Below are 21,650 nucleotides of genomic sequence, written 5' to 3' on the forward strand. Positions count from 1 at the left end.
GTACAGCAATTAAATTGGAACCTGTAGAAAATCGTTCAAATGGATTAGCATCTTTACTTCATCCGCTGTACGGCCATTACTCAACATGACTGGCATACAGGAGAATTCATTTCATATGGTATTGCTTCAGGGAAAGACAAGCCTAGGATATTGCCTTCCATCCGTTACTCAGACTCCAAAATGGACCGAGCAGCTGGCTTTAGCATATACATGCAATCTTCACAATCTGTTGTTATTTGCACCAGTTCAACCTCTTGTACATCAGTTGGGTCACATGGGTGTAAATCAACACACATTTTGGCTGCAATTCTTAAATATTTTCCTTTTGTGTCATTTGCAAGGTATACCATCTCTTACCTTGCTATTCTCTTTTTGCCCACCACAACCTCTCTAGAATCACAGGGTAGAAAGCCCTGGTACACACCCATTACACTGTGCCAGTGAGTGTAGATTCTTGGGGTGCTAACAGGGTGTGCTTCATCATTCTACAGGGGCACCTATATGGCATTCAGCCTCACATTGCTGTAATTGGTTAATAAAAAGCACCTCAACTGACAAAAAGAGCATAGGCAAAAATTATAATAATAAAAGTTCTTTCCATGAGTTAAATACTATTCCACAGGGAATACTATTCCACAGGGAAAATGCACATGGAATCTCACCACCAATATTTTGCTACCACTCTTGGTACCTACACGAAACTTGCATGGCAAGAGAGCAAAATTTTGCTTGCACAATCACATACACTCTGGCTTCCTATTTTACCAGAACAGATATGAAAATACCAAACCATGTGTTTGCATCTCTCAAAGGGCCCTTCATACCATAATAAGGTGGAATGAAAACTGCAGCATTTGGAGAATGGACAGAGTTCAAGGCAAAACATCCACAGTCAGACACAAAGAGCCACAATTTTAACTTAAGTAGCTACTAGGGATGTGAATATATACATGTAGACATGGTTACACAAAGCCCTCTCTGTTGATTTACACCATCTAAGTATCCAGCCCTCTGTTTTAACAGTTAGGCTGAAATAGGTTAAAAACACACTGGAAAACACCACGAAGGCTCAAATTTGCTCCAGACATCAGAATACTTAAGTGAATAAACAGCAAGTGTCTCCTCCTTGCTGTTCTACACTCACTTTATTTGTTGAGGTGCACGTTTGTGCATTCCTAGGAGGGGCTGGTTATAAGCCCTTCTTACTACACACCACTTCTGACATTAGCTAACCAAAGCTAGACATTCCAGCAGAAAGGGAAGAATTAGCTCCTGATATTTAGGTAGTAATGGTGCAAGACATTAACCCAAGACCAAATGATGTTCACAGGACTGGAGCCCACTTCAGCCACTTCAATAGCTTTAAGCCATCCATTAAAATGAGTAATAATTTCATTGCCTTGGGGATCCAGAGCCAGAATTATACATACTACAAGCGCTATGCCTATAGCGGTTGCATCTGACCTGTAAATCTGCAGTGTGCTGCAAGGTCTAGACTCAAGTACTCTGGGGAGAGATGTTAATTGAAAACAATAATTTCAAACATGGTCAGGACCATATTAATAGTACATTAACAATGATTAATGCTGATTACACAGACTTACCATTCCCATTACAGACTGCTTGCCAGAGGATGAGAAGAGAAAGGGACAATTCCACTTCAGCAGTGTTTTTCTTTGCTACAGAGAGGCCCCTGCAATGAAAATATTTATCTACAAAACAGCAAAGGAAAGAGGAAAATGTGAAGTTAGAGAAACCCCAAGGACTTCTCTACCTGAGGATTTGCCCCAGGATTTTCTTTGTAGTTGCCAAGTTCCAAAACTGGCTATTTTGATAAACATGTTTAGGAATGCTGGTTCCAGTTCCCAGTCAGACTCTTTGCCACTGGCTTTGGACCCCTGTTGAGACTGAATTCTGAGCTCATCCCTATGGATCAGTGAGAGCTGGGATCACTGAGAAGCCACACACTCAAGTGGATAAGGGGACAGACTGCTTCACGCCTCAAGCAACCACCAGTGGCTGACAGAGTGACATGGATAGACTCTGAAGGGATCACCATAATGCAACCTTATTTGGAATCCTAATGCATCACCCCCCACCATTTCAGCATCCTGAGACCACCTCAAATCTCTCTGTGATGGACCCATCTCAAGGAAACAAACATTTCTGGTTGACATATCTTTTGTGTAACATGTTGCAGCCAACACCTAACTGAGCCCTTCTCAAATATACCATCCATGAATCAATCATCTCGTTCCCCAAATAATTTTTATAAACAGATTTCAGTACTAAACAAATGGCTTTGCTCTCATGCACAGCATATTACCTTTCATCAAAGAGGGAGATTAAATAGCAGAAGGGCTTAAAGTCAAATAAAGTCACCATTGCTTGACTAGTACAGTACAGTACAATACAACAAGCAGTCAAGAAGAAACAACTAATAAGAAGCAGAAAGTATAAATCTTGGATGAGCCTTTCCCTCAAGTATAGGGCTGACATGGGTGCCCAGAAACAGTTTTGCAGCTTGCATTAGGGATCTATGCAGCCATATCCCCAAACTGGTCTAAGTCAGCATAGCTCTTTCAGCCTTGGTGCAGCTGCATCAATTTACCCCAACTAAGGATTTTGCTCTCAGTGCATTAAGTAACTGAGTTGCTGCATCTGAGATTTGTTTATGTTAAGTTTTACAAACCTGCTCTCATCTTTGCAGCTTCACAGAGGATCTAAAAGGACTAACCCTACAGAAGTATCCAGAAGATTAAGGACTGGAGCGGAAGCACAACAAGTATTTTGCTTGCCACATCCAAAAGAGCATTATTTTTCTAAAGGTCATATAGAAGTCAGTATCATCAGATGTTAAAATGCTATCACATCATCTTTGATCATTTCATCTGACTTTCAGAAGAGGTGATTTTTTTTTTAAATATCTTTTCATTTCCTCATGTTGCAATGCCCCACTGTTCTTAGGAGATGCCTTACCGTCTTATGACCTTGTTGTCATTGATGATACTGAATCCATTGTTTGTTCTAAATAAAGTTTGTTCAGTGCCTGAAACAAATCAGAGATAACTACATCAGGCCAGCAATCCATCTGACCAATATATCATCATGAAGGCACACTCCTGTTCTCTGGAAACACAGTGTTAAGTGACAAGGTCACTGATTCAACAGCTTTTGAAAAAATTAAACACATTTGCATCATAAAAAATAGAAAATCCTCTACACTGTATTTGGAGCAAAAACAGCACTTAAGTTAAAGTAGATGCACTCTGATTCCTGTCTGTAATGGTGCAGAATAATTGACTCAATTTAAAGAGTTTTGCAAAGAGTCAGAAAGATTTAAACACCAAACAGGCTTGGCAAACCAGTTCATTTAATCTGTAAACATTTTTAAACTGAACAGCTGAAAAAGGATTCACATCAACACGAGAGTCCACATAGGATTGGAGGAGAGAGAGTAGGAAAAGCCCAAATGAGCACAGGCGTCTCTCAAAGCAGAATACAATTCCGAGAAGATCTCTCACATACTGGATGCTATTCAGTTTTAAGTCAGTAACACTAGAAAAACAATGTACATTTAAAGGGCTAGATTCTCATCCGGAGCAAGTTGGACAGTTCCATTACAGTATGCTTTAAAATTAAATAGCAAAAATTAGCTCCCCCTTTACTTATCTTCTTAAGACCAGTTCTGCCTCAACTAATGATACCCAAGTACCTGTACTCTTTGCTGTAGATTTTAGCAATGTTATCAACATGTGCAACCGAAACACCTGAATTCAGAACTTAAGTAGAAATGAGTTTAAATAGATGTGTATATCTGCCCAAAATGTGAGTGGCTTTGGGTTTAGCATTCCATTTGAAGCCCATTTAAAAAGTCTTTCAAATTCAATGTACTCTTCCAAAGGCAAAATTCTGGTGATTTATCTGATCATTTCTTAACAAGGATTAATTCACTATCCTAGTGAACTGATCAATGGTGACCAGTTTAAAAAGAAAGTCCATGCTGAATACTGAATAGGTTTACTTGATTACAGTTTAGCATACATTCATGGGAAGAGTCTGCCATCTAGGTTTATTACTGACCATTTATTCTCATTTCCTAAACTATGGGGTGTCTTCTCTGATGTGGCACGTAATTCTCAAGGCCATAAATGGGAGATCTGCATGCATCTCCTCTAGGAGAAGCGAGCCGCCTTTCAATATTAAATTGACAAAGTAAATACTTCACATTATTTTGTGCAGTGTGCCTGAGTTGCATACAACAGTGCTCAGATTTTACCTATATGCATTTACTGGCCCAAAACTTTTGAAATATCAAGCTCATATTGTACTTATATTAAAAACAGAGATAGAGGTTTTATAGGCTTCAGCCCACTCTCATTAACGACTTCTATCTACTTGGATCATGTCCCAGGTCAGCTCACTGGACAGACTGATTTGCATAAAATACTTACAATCTTTTATTAATTCAGTCAAAACTCGAATCCCGCCTGCATAATAAAGGATGTTCTGGTCAGGTCTATTGAGTTTCTGGAGCAGCTCTTTCATAGACACAGCAGTATACTTTCCAGACTGAAATTCCTCCAGAGCTTTCTCCTCCTCTTTTGCTTTTCTTTCATGCAAGTCTACTTCATTCATGCAGTCTTCAAAACCAAAAGAAAGAGAAGCTTAATTTAAGAGAAAATTAAGTAAAGAGACCACAATTTCCTGATACACATTAAGGACAGTGAGGAAAAAATAGAAATCAAATGGGATTTCATGACATTGACCAATAATATATGCTGAGCAAAATGAATATACTAATATTATTAATATGCATTATTGACACCCAAATACATTAATAAGCATTAAGCATACAATACAATAGCATTATAATGTTATATCTAATATATAAAGGAGAATGTTCGTATGTTTGTGCTCTAATAACTTGGACACTATAAGACCTACCGCAACCAAATTTTCCATGGGATAACCTTTCCTCCAGGAGAAGGTTTTAAGGTACTTTTGGACCCAATCGGGCCCAATCTCAACCTGTAATAATAAAAAATAACCCGCGGCACTGCACCGCAGGGGCAGCCCCACCCACCCTAGGTCATGTGCCTGCCTCCTGCAGCCCCAAGCGCTGTCCGGGACTCGCCCCACCCCCACGTGCACAACGGCTCAGGCATCCGCCCTGTCCCCCGCAGCTACAGTTACCAGGTAATCTTAAAAAAAGGGGCCATACTTGATGCGGGGGGAGAGGAGGGAGAGAGGAGCGGGGCTGGCCGGGAAGCAAGGTTGGTTGGGGGAGAGGGGGGTCGGGAGCAGCAGGGCTGGCTGAGGGAGAGGCGGGCGGTGGGAAGCAGAGCTGGTCGAGGGCAGCGGGCTGGCTGGGGGAGATCTGGAGGAGGAGAACTGGCCAAACTGGCCAGCAGGAAGCAGGGGTGGCGGTGGGGGGAAGGAGGGGAAGCAAATTGGACGGCGGGAAGCAGAACTGTGGGGGGAGGAGGAGGGGCAGTGGGGCTGGCCGGGGAGATCGGGAGGAGGAGAACCGGCTGGCAGAAAGCAGGGCTTGTGGGGGGGGAGCGAATCAGCCGGGCGGGAGCGGGATCGAGCCATGCCGGGTAACTCCAGCTAGTTGAATATATATTTTAGCACTTACATATCTTAAATTGGGCTGTGTCTTTCTATAATCCTGCTCATTTATGCTAAGAATCTCATAAATACTCTCAGAGATGAGGATAGCTCTGGCATGAGAAAATAAGAAGCTTGTCTAAGGCAAAACAGATGAATGTTCTGCCTCGCAACAAGCTGGAGAGTACCTTCACAGACAGTGGAGCCGAGAGCCACCATGGGCCCTGGAGTAAGATGGGATGGGGCCTGAATCTGAGGGCAGTCAGCCCTTAGCTCCACCCAAACCATGGTGCTGGCTCCCTCCCCAGCTTTGATTTGCTTTGATCCCATGGCAAATCAAATGGACCCAGGGCTATGGTCGCTGCTGCCACCAAAGTAACAGCAGTTGGGAGCTCCAGGCCCCTTTGAAATGCCAGGCCCCTATGCAAGGCCTCTATGCGATTGCCCCTGTTGGCTCTCTCCTCCACCCCATCAGCAGGCCTGTTCACAGACCGGTATCTCTAATACCAATATCTGAAACAAAGATAAGGAAAGCACTAACAAATTAAGAAACAGGTACAAACTAATGGACTGGATTTTAGTGACACGTAAAGAGGTCTGATAACGTGTAAAATTATCCTACATATATTCCTAGCTAAAATGCGTAACTTGGGGAGCATACTTTCTATGAGGGGTGAATTTAACAACACAGCACAAGATGGCCTTCTGGAAACTGGTATTGTACTGAGTCTTTTTTTCCCCTGTGTTATACTTTTAGCATTAACCTGGCTGATATTGTTTATTTGGTCTCTTGGGTATACTTCATAATGAATCAAGGAACGGTCAAGCAATTGACTATATACTGTATCATCTGTGGCAATTATACAGAAAGGTTGTGAGGCAGAAAGAGAGGAAATGGCTCAGTGATTTGGGAAAACAATCTGCACATGGGCCAGTAAAAGAATGATTGATAGCTGTAGAAAGAAAGACATTAACCGGGGAGACATTAACTGGAAGAAGAAACAGTTATGGAAACAGGATGGAAAGAGTCCATAGAGAGAATGCTTGAGGCTGGGTTTTACTTTAAGTTTAATTTTGATGACAAGATTAAGGTACCACAAGAGTCTTAACATTAGACTTTTTACCTTTAAACAGATTTTCCTTTTGGTGATCAATTTCTAACATCTTCTTATAGGATTTCCTGGACTTAATAAAAAAAACCAAGACTACATGGTTAATTGAAAACCAAAGTGGGAAGATTATGCAAAAGATATCTAACCTGATAGGGTCTGATCTAGGACCCTTTGAAATCAATGTACCAACTCCCATGAATGTCAGCAGACTCTGGATGGGGACTATAGAGCTTTAGATTTTGTTCTTTGCTCTCCACAATTTTTTATTTGACACCTCTCATCTAGGCCATGACTCTGAACTCAACAATCAGCAATGGATTATGAGTCAACAATATAATGCAACTATGGAAAAGGCAAATATTCTAGAGTGTATTTAACAGGAATGTTGTACTTAAAACATGACAGGTGGTACAATTAACACTCTGCACTGGTGAAGCCTCAGCTGGAATAGTGTATCCAGTTTTGGGTGATCCACCTGAACCTAATAAAAGACTTCCAAAATGTGTTAAGGACTGCTAGAGCACAAGGTGGCACAACGGACTTAATCTGCTGCAAGATAGATTTAGTTTAGTTATTAGAAATAAAACAGCGATCTATAAGTACCATTAAGTACTGGAACAGGTTAGCAAAGGAAGGTTGTGAAACCTTGTAAATGTAGGTTTATAAGACCAAGTTAGACAAACACCTGTGAGGGATGGTCTAAGTATACCATCTTCACAATGGGCCCTGCTTCACAATGGGAGGAATGAATTATACCACCTCTCAAGGCCCTTCCAGTTCTATACTTCTTTGATTCTGATGTTACGATATACAACCATTCTCTAACTTTTGTGTGCCTAAGTAATGGACAAAGTCTGTTACATTAACATGGGAGCAAATACCTTATTTTAGACCTAATGCTAACATTTTGTCCCCCAAGCTGCCAATGTATGACAAGACACTAGGGCTGTGTCTAGACTGCATCTCTTTTTCGTAAAAGGGATGCAAATTAGACATATCGCGATTGCAAATGAAGCGGGGATTTAAATCTCCCCCGCTTAATTAGCATAAAAATGGCTGCCGCTTTTTTCCGGCTCAGAGCTTTCCTGGAAAAAAGCATCAGTCTAGACGCAGATCTTTCAGAAAATAAAGCCTTTTCTGAAAGATCCCTTATCCCTCATTTTAAGAGGGACAAGGGATTTTTCCGAAAAGGCTTTATTTTCTGAAAGATCTGCGTCTAGACTGGTGCTTTTTTCCGGCAAAGCTCCGAGCCAGAAAAAAGCGGCAGCCATTTTTATGCTAATGAAGCGGGGGAGATTTAAATCCCCACTTCATTTGCAATTGCGATATGTCTAATTTGCATCCCTTTTACGAAAAAGGGATGCAGTCTAGACACAGCCTAGAAGAACATGCTATCAAATGTCAGGCATTTAAGACTCTCTCTTTCTCGTCCGCTGCCTCATAATGCCAAACAATGGGCAGTTGTATATTCTGTTTATTGTTATACTGGCATAAACCGTGTATAAGTTGCTAAACCAATGGAGTTACCCCAGATGGAAATCACCATATTTAAAAAGAGAAAGTGGCTCAACCCCTTGGTTGTACAGCTTACCTCATTGTAGTCCTCCAGTGCCAGATGAGCTTTTCCCATGTGGAAATAGGCTTTAATACATTTGTCATTGCACTGCATTAAAAATAATTAATTAAGCAGTTTAGAATGTGGAATCATTACACCCTGTTATCTAATCTTCTGGCTAATAAAGTTACTGCAATGGCCCAAAATCAAACTATAAACACTTTGAGTGAAGCAAGCTGATTTACAGTTCATTGAGTAACATTTAGACCTTCCTCTGTAACAAAATCAATTGTGATAATGTGGAAATTTATCATTGCACTTTTCACTTCCATCATCACAACATGCTACTGAGGACCACATCTGGTATAAATTGATGTCACTCTACTGACTTCAGCGAAGATAAACGGATTTACACCAACTGACGGCATAGTATTCAACTTTTTAGGCAGGGCCCACATTCATCTTTGGAAAACAGGATCAGCCTTTAAACTACAAAAGCAGATCCAGTCTAGCCTTTTTATAGGCCTTAGACCACAATCAAGGAGTAGTTACCAACATGACATTAATAATATATACAGACTAGTGGTTTGATCAGAAATAAGAACATGAACCAATACTCTACATACATTAAATGGGCTACATCCTCTTTGGATGTTAACTGCAGTAGTTTCCGTTGATTTAAATATCATAATGTATATTAGATGTGGATTACATCTACATTTCCATATCAACAGAACTTTCTAAATTATTTCCTTGGCAGACGAGATTTCTGAATATCTGAAGTGTCTGGATTGATCATCTACAAAATGTTTCTATTATTCCCTCTCTTTCTAAGCTGGTCACTTCCACAGATAGGGGATTTTGGAAATGTGAGGTTTAGACTAATTTGGAGCTATGTGGCTAGTATGCTTATTGGAGTTTTTTATTTAATTAACTAAAAAAATCCAAATTAATTAATTTGCTAAGGATGTCTCCTATCAGGCCATGTCACGGACATTGTAAATACTGGTCAGATGTCCAGATTAAATTATTAGCAAACATAATTCCTATGCCTGCTGATTCTCATCAGCCTTCTTGCAAGGGTAGTAATTTTTTGTACTATATCAGATCTTTGCATAGCAGGACCTTAAATCAACAGCTGATATGATATTAGGAATAATGGAGAAACAAGGTGTGACGGGGCAGCAGGGGCTGAAGAGGCAAGCCTCGCACTCGGGCGCAGGGCGGCCCCGGTGCTGCAGGGCACAAGCGACTCTGCCGAGCCTGCTTGGCGGTGGCCACCTGTGCAGGAACAGGAGTTTCCCCAGCGGGTGCGCTGGGGGAGGGGAGGAAGGGCAGAGGAGCACATGCACCAGCGTCCCGGGATATGGGCGCTGGCTTTGAAAAGGGAGGGCTCCCGCCCCAAGAAGAAGGCAGGGACCAAGGCCAGTGAGGCGCCAGGAATCAGCAGCACTAACCTGTTTGGGCCCACGGCCATACCGGACAGACCAACAGGCTCGGGGGTGACACGGGGGCCAGAACGCCCAGCGGACCACAGTGCCAGGAGAGTCCAGAGGAAGGGCGGCACTGGCCCGCCTGGACCGGGTAGGAGCAAGCGCGGGACCTGGAGATTGCGAGCGCCAGACGGCTGACGACCCGAGGGAAGAAAGGAGCCCAGGACAGAACCAAGGAGGACCTGAGGGTTGGTGAGTTGTGGCATTGACCCTCCCCACCCCAGCTGAGCAGGGCGTCATTGACGCCTGTTCTTAGGGTCCTGGGTTGGGACCTGGAGAGAGGGATGGCCCAGGTTCTCCTTCCCTCACAGCCAGTGCTAGGGCGTCCATAGCGACTTGACGGGGAAGAAGGGATTTATAGACCCAAGAAAAGAGGACCAAGGCGGTGGGCCGACCCTGGGTCGGGGAAGGACCCATAACACAAGGTATCAGAAGACATTAGTATTTAAAGTCTTTCTTCTCATCCAAAAGCAAACTGGCCACAGTTCATACACTTCCACTGGATGTAAGAGAACTCGACCAGAACTGTATGTGGAATGACAGAAATCAAAAACAATAATTTACCAACAGAAAAAGTAAATTGGCAATAAGTGGTAAGGTGAACCCAAATGTATAAGAACTTGTAAATGCTGATCTGATAGCTACTTATAAGGACAATTAGCAAAGAGAGTCACTGTTGATTGCCACTCACAGAAGTTTAGCAAATTCTTTGTATGGAAGTCTCGAGACTTAGCCTGAACATTGAGACTGCAATTTTATAGTCCCACAGCCCAAACCTGTGTCAGATGACCTGATATGACATTTTCCAAATAAAATGCGGCCATATAGATGATTGCTGCAACCATTGTTATATATTTGCACCAAATCCTGTACGTGGGCAAAATGAGGAGTCTATTACAAGCTTATGATTCACTGATTCTTTTTATACTATTCATATGCATGTATCATTTTTGTATTTGAAGTTCTGAATACTGGACTTGTATTTCAAATAACTGCTTCTGAAAGACATCAAAGGAAGCACGGCCAGCCTATTGTGAAAGGACTATCAGTGAAGTGAACAGAAGTGCTTAACTAACAATGAGCCCCTACATGAATGTTCAGGCCAGCATGGGAGTGATAACTGAGTCATCCATGGACAGGTGACTTGCACATGTGACAAACTCCATCTTGGGACGTACTTTTTTTACACTGAGAGAACAATGGGATTCTCTCCATATGGCCATGGATATATAAAGGCCTTGGAGGTTCCTCTATTTTGTCTTCAATCTGGCTTTTCATCTCTGGAAGATCTTTGCTAGGAACTGAAGTTTAACCAAAGGACTGACAGCCCATCCTAACATCAGATGTATTCCAGAGACTTGATTTTTTGTGCTAGTTTGATGAATATAAATATTGGAATAACCACCAGCATTGGGGATTGGCTGTCCCATTTCTTGGCTGCACCCTACTTGAGTCACCCTAGCTGACTCCCCTGGAACTCTGCATATTACAGCCAGGTCCCAAGACTCAATGTCATGGGCTTTTTGCCATATGTGTAATTACATTGTGTAATGTACACCCAATCTTAAGAGCAGTTGAAGCGTCACATCTTTCTTGAGCAGCCCTGCCATGAATGAAATGAGTGCTTATTGACACTAGTTATAAAGATTTCTTTGTTTCACAGTTAAGGACCGACTGGCTGATCTTTTCCAGTCCATCTGTGTGTAAGAGAAATATAATTTCCTAATATTACATTGCTAATCCTATTAATGATATGTCAGTGTTATATTGCATTTAACGAGTAGCAATGTTTTAAAGCCGCTAGCTTTGGATTCAGACCTTTCTTTTTGGCTTCTATTATATTTCTTCACCTTTCTAAAGGCCATATGAATACTTTTGACTAGGAGGATTCACTGCAAGGTTAACAAGACCATTACCTTTACATTTTTAAGCAGATCAACAGAACATAGCCAGACAATGTTTGCAAAGGCCTTTATCGTTAGTTATATCAAACTTTAAATATTTGAATCAATATTGAATATCAGTGAATCTTAATTTCTCTGTTTAAAATGGTAATGATTTTTTTTTTAAATCGGGAAACGTAGCTCAGTATGATCGAGGGACCTCTTGGTACCAGCTGACACATGGTTTTACAGAGATCCCCTGCATCTGATATTGGTACAAGAGTTCATCAACTGGTCGTTGGCACATGAAATCTCTACCATGAGCCAATTGCTCTCTGGTCATCATAATGATTAGAAGGTGTTTTAAATTATTTAAACATTATAACATTATATAGATAGATAGATAGATAGATAGATAGATAGATAGATAGATAGATAGATAGATATAGATATAGATATAGATATAGATATAGATATAGATATAGATATATAAAAATAAAAGATTCCAAAACTGTTTAAGTAAAGCTCATCACCAGACTCAAGATGAGCCTCAGAGCTAACTCAGTTAGTATATATAACAATGGACATCTAGGGAGCCAGCTATGTTTACTGCCTGGACCAATTGCAGACCTGAGAATTTACAGTTAAGGAACCCCAACATAAGCTTCTGAAGAGGAGACTTCCTGGGGAAAGGACAAGGGCCTGTTCTAGTATGCATGTATGATTTTATATGTAACTATTTGTTTCCAATATTCCTACTTGCTATCACTTGAATCTTTGTCACGTAAACTTGTACTTGATTTCACTATAAGCACATTTGCATTAAGCAGAACAGAGGCTTGAGAGAGAACGAGTTAGCTGGAGTGCACTATTTCTTTGGAAGCAGATGTATGAATACCGTGAATGTCCAGTAGATCAGGGGCTGGATCAGTGGTGGGCAACTTGTGGCCTATGTGGGCTGCAAGCAGCCCATCAGGGTTCTGCGTGTGGCCCATGAGACATTGTTTACCGTTGCCCACACGCAGAGCTGCCAGATTTTGCTGGTTTCAGACCACATAGTTTTATCCTATTAACAATGTTCCCTTTAAACTTTTCCATCCATGTGCAGGATACATTTTATTATGTGCACTGAGATATCTACAAATGTGCACCACCAACAGAAATACCTGCTGCAGGTTGTGGGTATTCTGCTAATCAAAATACCCTGAATCTCTCATGGGTGGCCGCCCAAGCCCAGGAACACTGCCTACCTGTACTACTAAAGTAACATGCATATGAAGCAAACGCATGTGAAGTGAGACCCATGCTGACTGCAGACACTATTGACTGTGAGAGCCGTGCACTCCCTCTGCATTCAATCATAGTGCTGCTACTGTTCATTTGACACACATCACAAATTCTAGCTATGCAAGTGCAGATATCAAAACAACACTATCCCGGGAGGCCATCTTGGTTATGACAATCTTGTGGGCCACTGAGATGAAGGAGAGCTACTGATGAGGCCCACTCACTAGCCTAGGTTGCCCATTGCTGGGCTGGATATTCCAGGCAGACATTTGGAGGGCTTGAGTGTTGGAACATGCCCATCACTGACCTTTAGAGAGACCGTAGGGGCTGCATAGCATAGCACTTGTATTTCTTGTGACTGGCTGGGTTGGGGACCACTGGCAGGCACAGACATGACTAACTCACACTAAGAGCAAATGTACCCCAGAGAAGTTTCACACTTAGCATCAGCTGTTATTTCAGTTGTTAAAAGAATGTCAGAAATACTAACAATGTTGTCTCCACCTGGGAAGTAATGCCAGGCTACCGTTATGCATGAGCCCCCACTTCATCAGAGCTTGAACTGATCAGCAAGGACCTCAGCATGCCAAGTTGAAGTCATGCCCAGGGCTTTCAATGATCCTTCGCACTGTGATGAATTTCACCCATGTTGACAGAGTACTAAGCACATTTGTAGCAAATCACCATTAGAAGCATAGATTCCTCTGAAATATTGCTCTGCCATGAGAATTGTTTCTAGGATAACAAGCTGTGAGGTCAAAACATGCATTGCAACATTGCATCACTGTATGAATATGTATAAATAGGCCTCTGGCATCACTAGCACAGTGCATGCTGGGACATGAGATTATCTAGGCTAGAGATCATGATTCAAAAAAGTAAAGAGTTCTTTATATTGTTGACATGCCCGCTATAACTATAAATGAAGTTGGGTAGTGAGTGATGCACACCTCTGTTGGAACATTTAATAATGTTTACTTATACTCTGTGTTCTACCAACTGATTGAAGAAACTGCAAAACAGTTACCTTTAAAGCCCATTCACAATCATTGATTGCTTTCTTATATTCCTGCAGCTTCATGTGAGCCTGAAATAAAGCCAAGAAGGGACACAGATCAGCAAATTTATCAGCCCAAAGAAGAATTATAGTACTTTGAATCTCTATAATGTTTTTCCAAGTTCAAAGCACTGTACAAACATTTGTTTAATGAAGTGATATGTTTTAACCCACAAGAAGTGCCAACATATTAAGATTGATGCTTAATTAACTTCTCCTAAACCTTTCTGGTAACGTGCCTTTGTGCAGTGGATTTTTAAGGGTGTGAAACATACAACAAGCACAAAACAAGCACCAAACACTCATGAGTCTGTGCTAAACCAGAGGCAGGAATACGTCCTCAGTTCACAATTTTAAAAATTTGACTCGTCTTTCAGAATAAAAGGTAGCTTGGAAAAATATATACCCCACTGAACTTTCCTTTCATGAAGATTGGGGGTGACCTGTGCATTGTGTGTCACTGAATGCAGGGGAGGAGGAAGAGCTAAGCAAACAGAGTTTGTGGATCAAACAGCCCTTCCATAGTGAGATTCCATTCTGACCCTCCCTGCAGGAGAAAGGCTGCAGTCACAACAACAGAAATAAAACGAATGCAACAAGACTGCCGAATCATTCCTACATGATCAAGTGAGGAGCTAAGCTCTGGGTTGTGTCTGTCAGGTTTAGTTTTCCTTTCTAGAAGCCAGAGGCACAAGCTAGGAATTAAAACAATAGGGCTGTGTCTACACTGGGCCACTTATTCCGGAAAATCAGCCGCTTTTCCGGAATAAGCTGCGAGCTGTCTACACTGGCCCTTGAATTTCCGGAAAAGCAACGACGCTCTACTGTACAAAATCAGCCACTATTCCGGAAAAGCTACGCTGCTCCCGCTCGGGCATAAGTCCTTATTCTGGAATACTGTTCCGGAAAAGGGCCAGTGTAGACAGCCCAGTAGTATTTTCCGGAAAAAAGCCCCATCGCGAAAATGACGATCGGGGCTCTTTTCCGGAAAAGTGCATCTACATTGGCCACAGATGTTTTTCCAGAAAAAGGGCTTTTCCGGAAAAGCAGCCTGCCAATGTAGATGCTCCTTTTCTGGAAAAACTTAAAACAGAATAGCATTCCGTTTTAAGCAGTTCCGGAAATTCATGCCAGTGTAGACACAGCCTCGCTGTCCAATTATTATCTGAAGTGCAACTTTTCCCTCAAGACTCTAACAAGGCACTGAGATAACCTGATGAACAGAATAAATGTTCACCCAAATAGGTACCATAATCTCCTAGCAAGGACCCAACCACAGATACCCATTTGCATAGGTAACATGCCATTGAGTAAAAGGTCACAGAACTACGGTTTCTCACATTATTAGCAGTTCTCTCAACACAGCACTGGCTTATATGCGTCAGTTCTTTAGCTAGAGTAGTGCAACACTGCTGAACGTTTAGGGTGCAGACCCTGTTGCTGATGCATGATAGGGAAGGGTGTTACAGTTACACACAATAAAATGGGTTGCAAGGCTTTTGGAAGGGATTTCAATTGTCAAATGAAACCTTGACGGAAGTACTGAAAGGCAGGATTTGCATTTGGAGAAGAAGGATCCCCCTGTGTTTAAAGCACTGGAGAAATGAGACATGAGTGCTGTTCCCAAAAGACATTTCATGTATGACTGAGCTACCTAAGGTATGTGAAATTCTATGGCCTGTGTGTGAAGTAGGTAAGACAAGATGATAAAGTCTTAGGGGAAGACTGTTTATTCTGTGTTTTTAAAACCCTGCCACACTTGTGTCCCAGTTCATGACAGAAGCTCCCACAGGCTGCAATAATAATGAACATCCTAAGGTCCACCTTTCTGGCCTTAAAATCTATAATTAGTCTATTATTAGAGATATACTATTTGGCAAATGGAACGGATAAGAGCTCTGCCAGCCCCTCTTGGCATACAAGGTAGGTAAAGAACTCAACACAAGTTACCTGTGGTAACATTTAGCTCTCAACAGCCTATTTAGAATATGTTAGGACAGATTCGTCCATTCATATGGGCATGTCAAAGAATTAGCTCCCATTACAGATTATGAGAAAAGAGAAGGAAGGAGGGTAATTGGTAACAGAAGGGAATATAGAGACTTTCCCGGCATTAAGCTATAGAAGGTGCGTGGCAGATTATTTTTACATTCTATTTTCCTTTAGTACCAGCTATTGGACACTCAATTGCAGGTCTGTGATATCATGGCAATTGGCGCAATATAAGATGGATACTACATTATAGGCTGCATATAGATGGCTCAATACTTTCTATTAAGACACTTGCACAGACAGAGCATAAAATGCTTTACATGACTGAGGAATTAGTTCAGGGCTAATAAAAGGCAGCATGATTTTCACTATAACCTCTCCTGGGAAGCTGAATACTTGATCAGTGAAAGAAACTAAAGGGAAATTTTCATTACGGAGCTTAGTCTGAAGTACTTTGCTGGTAACTTTTAATCATATTAATATTCACTGTTGGTAACATGGCAGTAAAATTGACCCTATCGACTCCTGCTAACAAAAACGAGACCAAAAGCACCACTGTGGAGAATGGCCTGAGACAATTCTCTTATGTGCTGCTCTTCCTCCTTTTTCCACTTCATCTGCAACATATGTGGCCTCCTGAAATTAGCTTGGACCACAGAGCAATGATTCTTACGTGCCACCTGCAGGTGACTTAGACTGTTCTGTACCTAAATGAATACTTTTCTAGCAGATTAATCACACACTGACCTGAGCTCTGTTCGTGTACAGAACCTCCATATCCTTCTGTTTCTCCAGACCTTCCGTGTATCGCTGAATAGCTGTGGCATAGTCTCCTTTATTGAATGCATCATTTCCCTTCCCTTTCAGGGCTGCAGCAAGAAGAGCCATACATTGGAAATGTCATTATTTCCAGCTGTAAACACAGTGGACAGAAGCCATGTTCTCTTGCTGCAACTTGCCCTCAGATTCCCACTATGCCGCCTCATTCAGAAAAGTATTGACTGGGCATAGCATGCAGCAGATTTTTCTCTGTGTATTTTAATTTATGTGCCTTTGTGTTATAAAATACAAACTCAGGCCATTTGTATTTTCTCTATAAAGTTGATTACTTACATCTTCCCACATACCACATCTCTCTCCCGCCAAAGCTTAAGTCGCCATCAAGAGGAATGCATCAAGAGGAGAGCCATCAAGAGGAATGCATTCCAAAACCCCAGCACCTACTGTGTGCAGACAACACTGGCTTCTGATCAATGCTATACATAAGACCATTGGTACTGCAGAACATCAAATGCCAGCTTCCTTCTCCCCAGGCTCATTAATGTGCATAAAATGTGGCTAACAGGCTATCTTACCAGCTTAATTCAGCTCTGTTCTTTTTAAGCAGTGCTTAGTGGGCATCAAAAATGTAAAACTTCAGCAATTACCATTTGCCAAACGTTCATTTTTCTTCCTCCTTTTGGCTCGATCTTTCGCATCTTTCTCTAATGCTGCCATGAAGCTGTCTGAGCGCCAGCAGAGTTAGGGTAGCATTTCAGTCAACGAAAGAAAAAATTTCCTCATTAAAATCAAATTGCAGATGAGAGAAAAGTCATTTCAGAAACACGTTTTCTCCACAAAGGAAATCTTAAGGTGGTAGTTCATTAATTTGATATAACTTGAAACATGAATGATAAGCTATTACACACAAAGACCATAAGGCTGCCCTAGATTTGCATACTTGCCTCTTTAAGTAGCCCATCTCTAAGAGATTCTTATTTTCGATTCAGAATAATGAGGTTCTTAGATGAGAGCTAGTGAATATGCTAAAAAAATTCCTTACTATGCATAAGCTAGCCAGGCACACTGGGATTTTGTAAGCAATTATAACTTTTCGATACAGCTCTCAGAGTCAAGTGAAAGATTATCATTGACTTTAGTGGGAATTAGATCAGGCACTGTGTGAGGTAGCTAAATCAGGGAAAGCAATCTACAATCCTTACATTAGCTTTACGGATACAAATTGAACAAGGCATAATTATCAGAGAGGTGAACTCTGTCCTACCTCGTCTAACTGTCTCCATATTCTGTGTGGTCTGAAAGAGGTGGATAAGTGACACACAAACACATAAACAAAGAGATTAGGCTTCAGCTGGAATGAAAATAAATTTAAGTATAGTTATTTCTAAACTAGCTGCAATTTTCATGAAAAATAGGGATTGCGAAAGATGGATCACATTCATTTTTTAAAGCAGCTTAAAACAAAGATCTGTAACAAGATGAGTCTAGTAACAAGAGCAGCATTTTAAACTTGTCAAAACTAACTCCACCAGGAGTATTTTCAGTCACAAAATAGAAGAAAACAATTCAACGCTCAGATGTCCCCTTACAAAGTTAGCTAAGAATTTCTGTTAGACTCTTCAGATGGGAAAATTCACCATGGAAGTCTTGACAGTTCAAATTGCTATAACAATCTGCTGGGAGACATTCCATAATTAAAGCATTTCTATGAATAAGACTAGGTGCAGCTGTACAATACCTAGGGGCCAGCTTTTTAAAGATACGTGTGTGCCTAAAGATGCAGATAGAGCCTGAGCTGGATTCCTTCTTGTGCCTAAGCAGGATAGGTGCCCAAATTCTATTGATTTCAACAGACATTAGCTGCATAATTTGTTTAGTTCTGAAAATTCCACTAGATACTTATCTAGATTTAGGCACCTGCAAATCTAGCTCCTAATGTCTAGGACTGGCTTTGGATCATGCCCTTAAGAAGCAGCAAATAGTAGCTACATGTTACAGTATCTCAGCACCCGCTGCTTCTTTGCTATTAGCACTCAGTGATCTCCTTTTGATCTCCTGAAGCTTGAACATGTGTAGGCTGTAAAGCAGAGCTACTCAACTTTGGAAGCCTCGGGAGCCACAATGATACTCACTGTACATGCCAAGCGCCAAAACTTACACGCGGTTGCATATACATGCAAATATATATATACACAAATACAGGCAGTCCCCGGGTTATGTGGATCTGACTTATGTCGGATCCGTACTTACGAACGGGGCTTTTCTCGCCCCGGAGGACGCGGGCAGCAGGGACCGCCCAGACGTGCCGCAGTCCCGCCCCCGTGTCCTCCGGGGCGAGAAAAGCTGCTCCGCGTCTCACTGGTCTGCTGGCCCGCCACCCAGCAGACCAGGGAGACGTGGAGCAAAGCCGCGGAGGATGCAGGCGGCGGGACCGTGGCGTGTCTCGGTCCCGCCGCCCGCGTCTCCCTGGTCTGCTGGGGGGGTGGGGCACAGCTAGTGTGCCCCCCCCCCCAGCAGACCAGGCTTTTCTCGCGGACGGCTGTGGTAGAGCAGCTGGGGCGCTGCCGGTTGGTCCCGCAGCGCCGCTCCTCGGCGCTACTGGACCAACCCGTCAGCACCCCAGCTGCTCTGCCCCAGGCATCCTGATTCAGCCGCTGCTGGTCAGTTTCAGCAGCGGCTGAATCAGGACGCCTGGGGCAGAGCAGCTGGAGTGCTGCCTGGTTGGTCCCCGCAGCGCCGAGGTGCGGCGCTGCGGGGACCTACCGGGCAGCGCCCCAGCTGCTCTGTCCCAGGCGTCCTGATTCAGCTGCTGTTGATACTGATCAGCGGCTGATTCCAGGAAGCCCGGGGCAGAGAATCTCTGCCTCAGGCTTCCTGTAGTCAGCCGCTGGTCAGTTTCAGCAGCGGCTGAATCTGGACGCCAGTTCCGACTTATGTACAAATTCAACTTAAGAACAAACCTACAGTCCCTATCTTGTACGAAACCCGGGGACTGCCTGTATATGCAAATAACTTCTCTCACTGATGGGCATGAATACAAAGATTAAGGCAAGACTACACAACACGCAGGCCCCATTTAAGTCAGTTCTGCTGATAATAATAAAATGCAATATTTACGTGATTTCCAGCCAGATGACAGCACTTTTAATCAGCAATGACAGCCCAGGAATTTAACTACTAAAACGCATATCAACAGAAGACCATTCTATTGCTTTGCCATTGTGGAGCATGTTCCCAGTGGAGGCCATGTTCAAAGGATCCCACCCACAGGCCCCATTTTGAGCTCCACATAAACCCAAACCATAATACGGGCCACAAACAAACAGGCCACATGTTGAGTAGCTCTGCTGTAAAGTATGATGTGGGGCATTCTCTCATATGCTTTCAAGGAAGGAAATTACACGTAGGTTTAAGCTACATTCAACCTATTTTTTTAACAAAACTTATGAGGCTTGTCTGGGGTATGCATATGCAGAAAGATGGCTACACTTACATCATTTGAAAGACTAACCACCTACATCTCATATTCAAAAAGAGATCATAAGCCTTACAGCATCTTGGGAGTTAATGACTGTTCTGTTCAACTTGGACTTGCATTCTCCCTGATCTTTGATCTCCAGTCTCTTCTCTGTATCAGAAATGGCTTTTTCCTGGACAGCTGGGTCTGTGGAGTTCAAGCCTTGAACCAAATTAGCTAAAACAAACATGAAATAAAACACACTTAGAGAGACCAGGAGTCAAGTTTTCCCTTTGGTTACACATGCCTTTGAAGCCATGAGCTGAAAGTACGATTAAGGGTATGCCTATGCTTTGAGGTGAGGTGTAATTCCCGCTTGAGGAGACAGTGCACTCGTTCTCATGCTATCAGAAAGCGGAACATAGCTACACATGCTGTGGTACAGGTTGGACCTCCCTGGTCTGGCACACTTGGAACCTGAGTAGTCCTGAAGGAAGGAGTTTGCCCGACCAGGGGAAGTCAGGCCCTTGGGGTTCCCTGCCCCCAAGTGGCAGCAGTGGCTTCCCTCCCCCGGCCCTGCTTAGCTGCCGGCCACTGGCTGGGTTCCCTGTCCTCAGGCTGCTGGCCCTGCAGGCTGCCTGCCAGCTGAGCTCCCAGCCACTAGCAACCTCTGTGGTTGGGGCTCTCTGGTCTAGCAACCTTCATGGTCCTGCTGAACCTCAGCTATTGCTGGACCAAAGAATTTCAGATCACAGAGGTTCAATCTGTACTCAGAGTGTCTAGCCAGTTTCTGCCCACCCAAGATCCTACACACACACTCAGTGTGGCTGGCCCATTCCATAGCTTGAGCTTTCATGGATACATTTTACTTGTAGTTTGCTAGCTCAATGAGAACCAGTGAGAGAACAGCTCTTTGACCTGGGAATCATACTTGGTGCTCATAATACAGACATGCACTAAGACTTGGTTTAACATATAGATGACAAGGACAACATTTATAAATTTAAAAAATTCATCTGTCCTTAGCCTTTTGGCTATGGTTCAGGTTAGCTTCAGTTTAATATATTATAGTTCCTCCATTAGCTATAGCTCCAAATGCTGGCAGGAGGATGGAGTCAATCAAACAATTTTTTCCCATCTCTAAGTTCTACCAGTGTCTTATATGATTCTAAAAATAAAATAATAACCGGAGGCACTTAGAGATATTACCAGTGTCTAGCGAGAGTGACAACTCCAAGCACACAGAGATTTTAAAAACTAAACATAGTGACCACAACTGTATTATCTTGTCTTTTTGGTGTTTTAATCCTCCACTCCACCCAAGTTTTTATTTTCCTTTTCTCCCTAATTCTCTTTATTTCTTTTCCTCAAATGACCTCATTTTCTATTTGGGTATTTATCACTGAGCAAAGATGAGGGCA

At 42.5% G+C, this 21,650-nt stretch overlaps 1 protein-coding gene across 5 annotated transcripts in view; it reads right to left on the reverse strand.

The window, feature by feature from the left end:
- TTC12 (tetratricopeptide repeat domain 12) overlaps positions 1–21,650 on the reverse strand; it is an 83,448-nt gene that overhangs the window by 24,794 nt on the left and 37,004 nt on the right. For 3 of the 5 annotated variants that reach the window (XM_006111239.5, XM_075909443.2, XM_075909442.2), the window contains exons 3-12: positions 20,324–20,466; positions 18,037–18,067; positions 17,420–17,497; positions 16,740–16,861; positions 13,971–14,030; positions 8,317–8,388; positions 6,738–6,798; positions 4,455–4,643; positions 2,980–3,049; positions 1,605–1,693 (exon numbers count right to left, since the gene is read on the reverse strand). In XM_006111239.5, coding sequence (XP_006111301.3) covers positions 1,605–1,693; positions 2,980–3,049; positions 4,455–4,643; positions 6,738–6,798; positions 8,317–8,388; positions 13,971–14,030; positions 16,740–16,861; positions 17,420–17,497; positions 18,037–18,067; positions 20,324–20,466 — 915 coding nt within the window. The remainder of the gene's footprint in view (positions 1–1,604; positions 1,694–2,979; positions 3,050–4,454; positions 4,644–6,737; positions 6,799–8,316; positions 8,389–13,970; positions 14,031–16,739; positions 16,862–17,419; positions 17,498–18,036; positions 18,068–20,323; positions 20,467–21,650) is intronic. The other 2 variants (XM_089773298.1, XM_089773297.1) reach the window with 1 other exon arrangement.

The sequence above is a fragment of the Pelodiscus sinensis genome, chromosome 25 (genome assembly GCF_052426305.1).
Source record: "Pelodiscus sinensis isolate ZL-2025 chromosome 25, ASM5242630v1, whole genome shotgun sequence".
Classification (NCBI taxonomy): Eukaryota; Metazoa; Chordata; order Testudines; family Trionychidae; genus Pelodiscus; species Pelodiscus sinensis.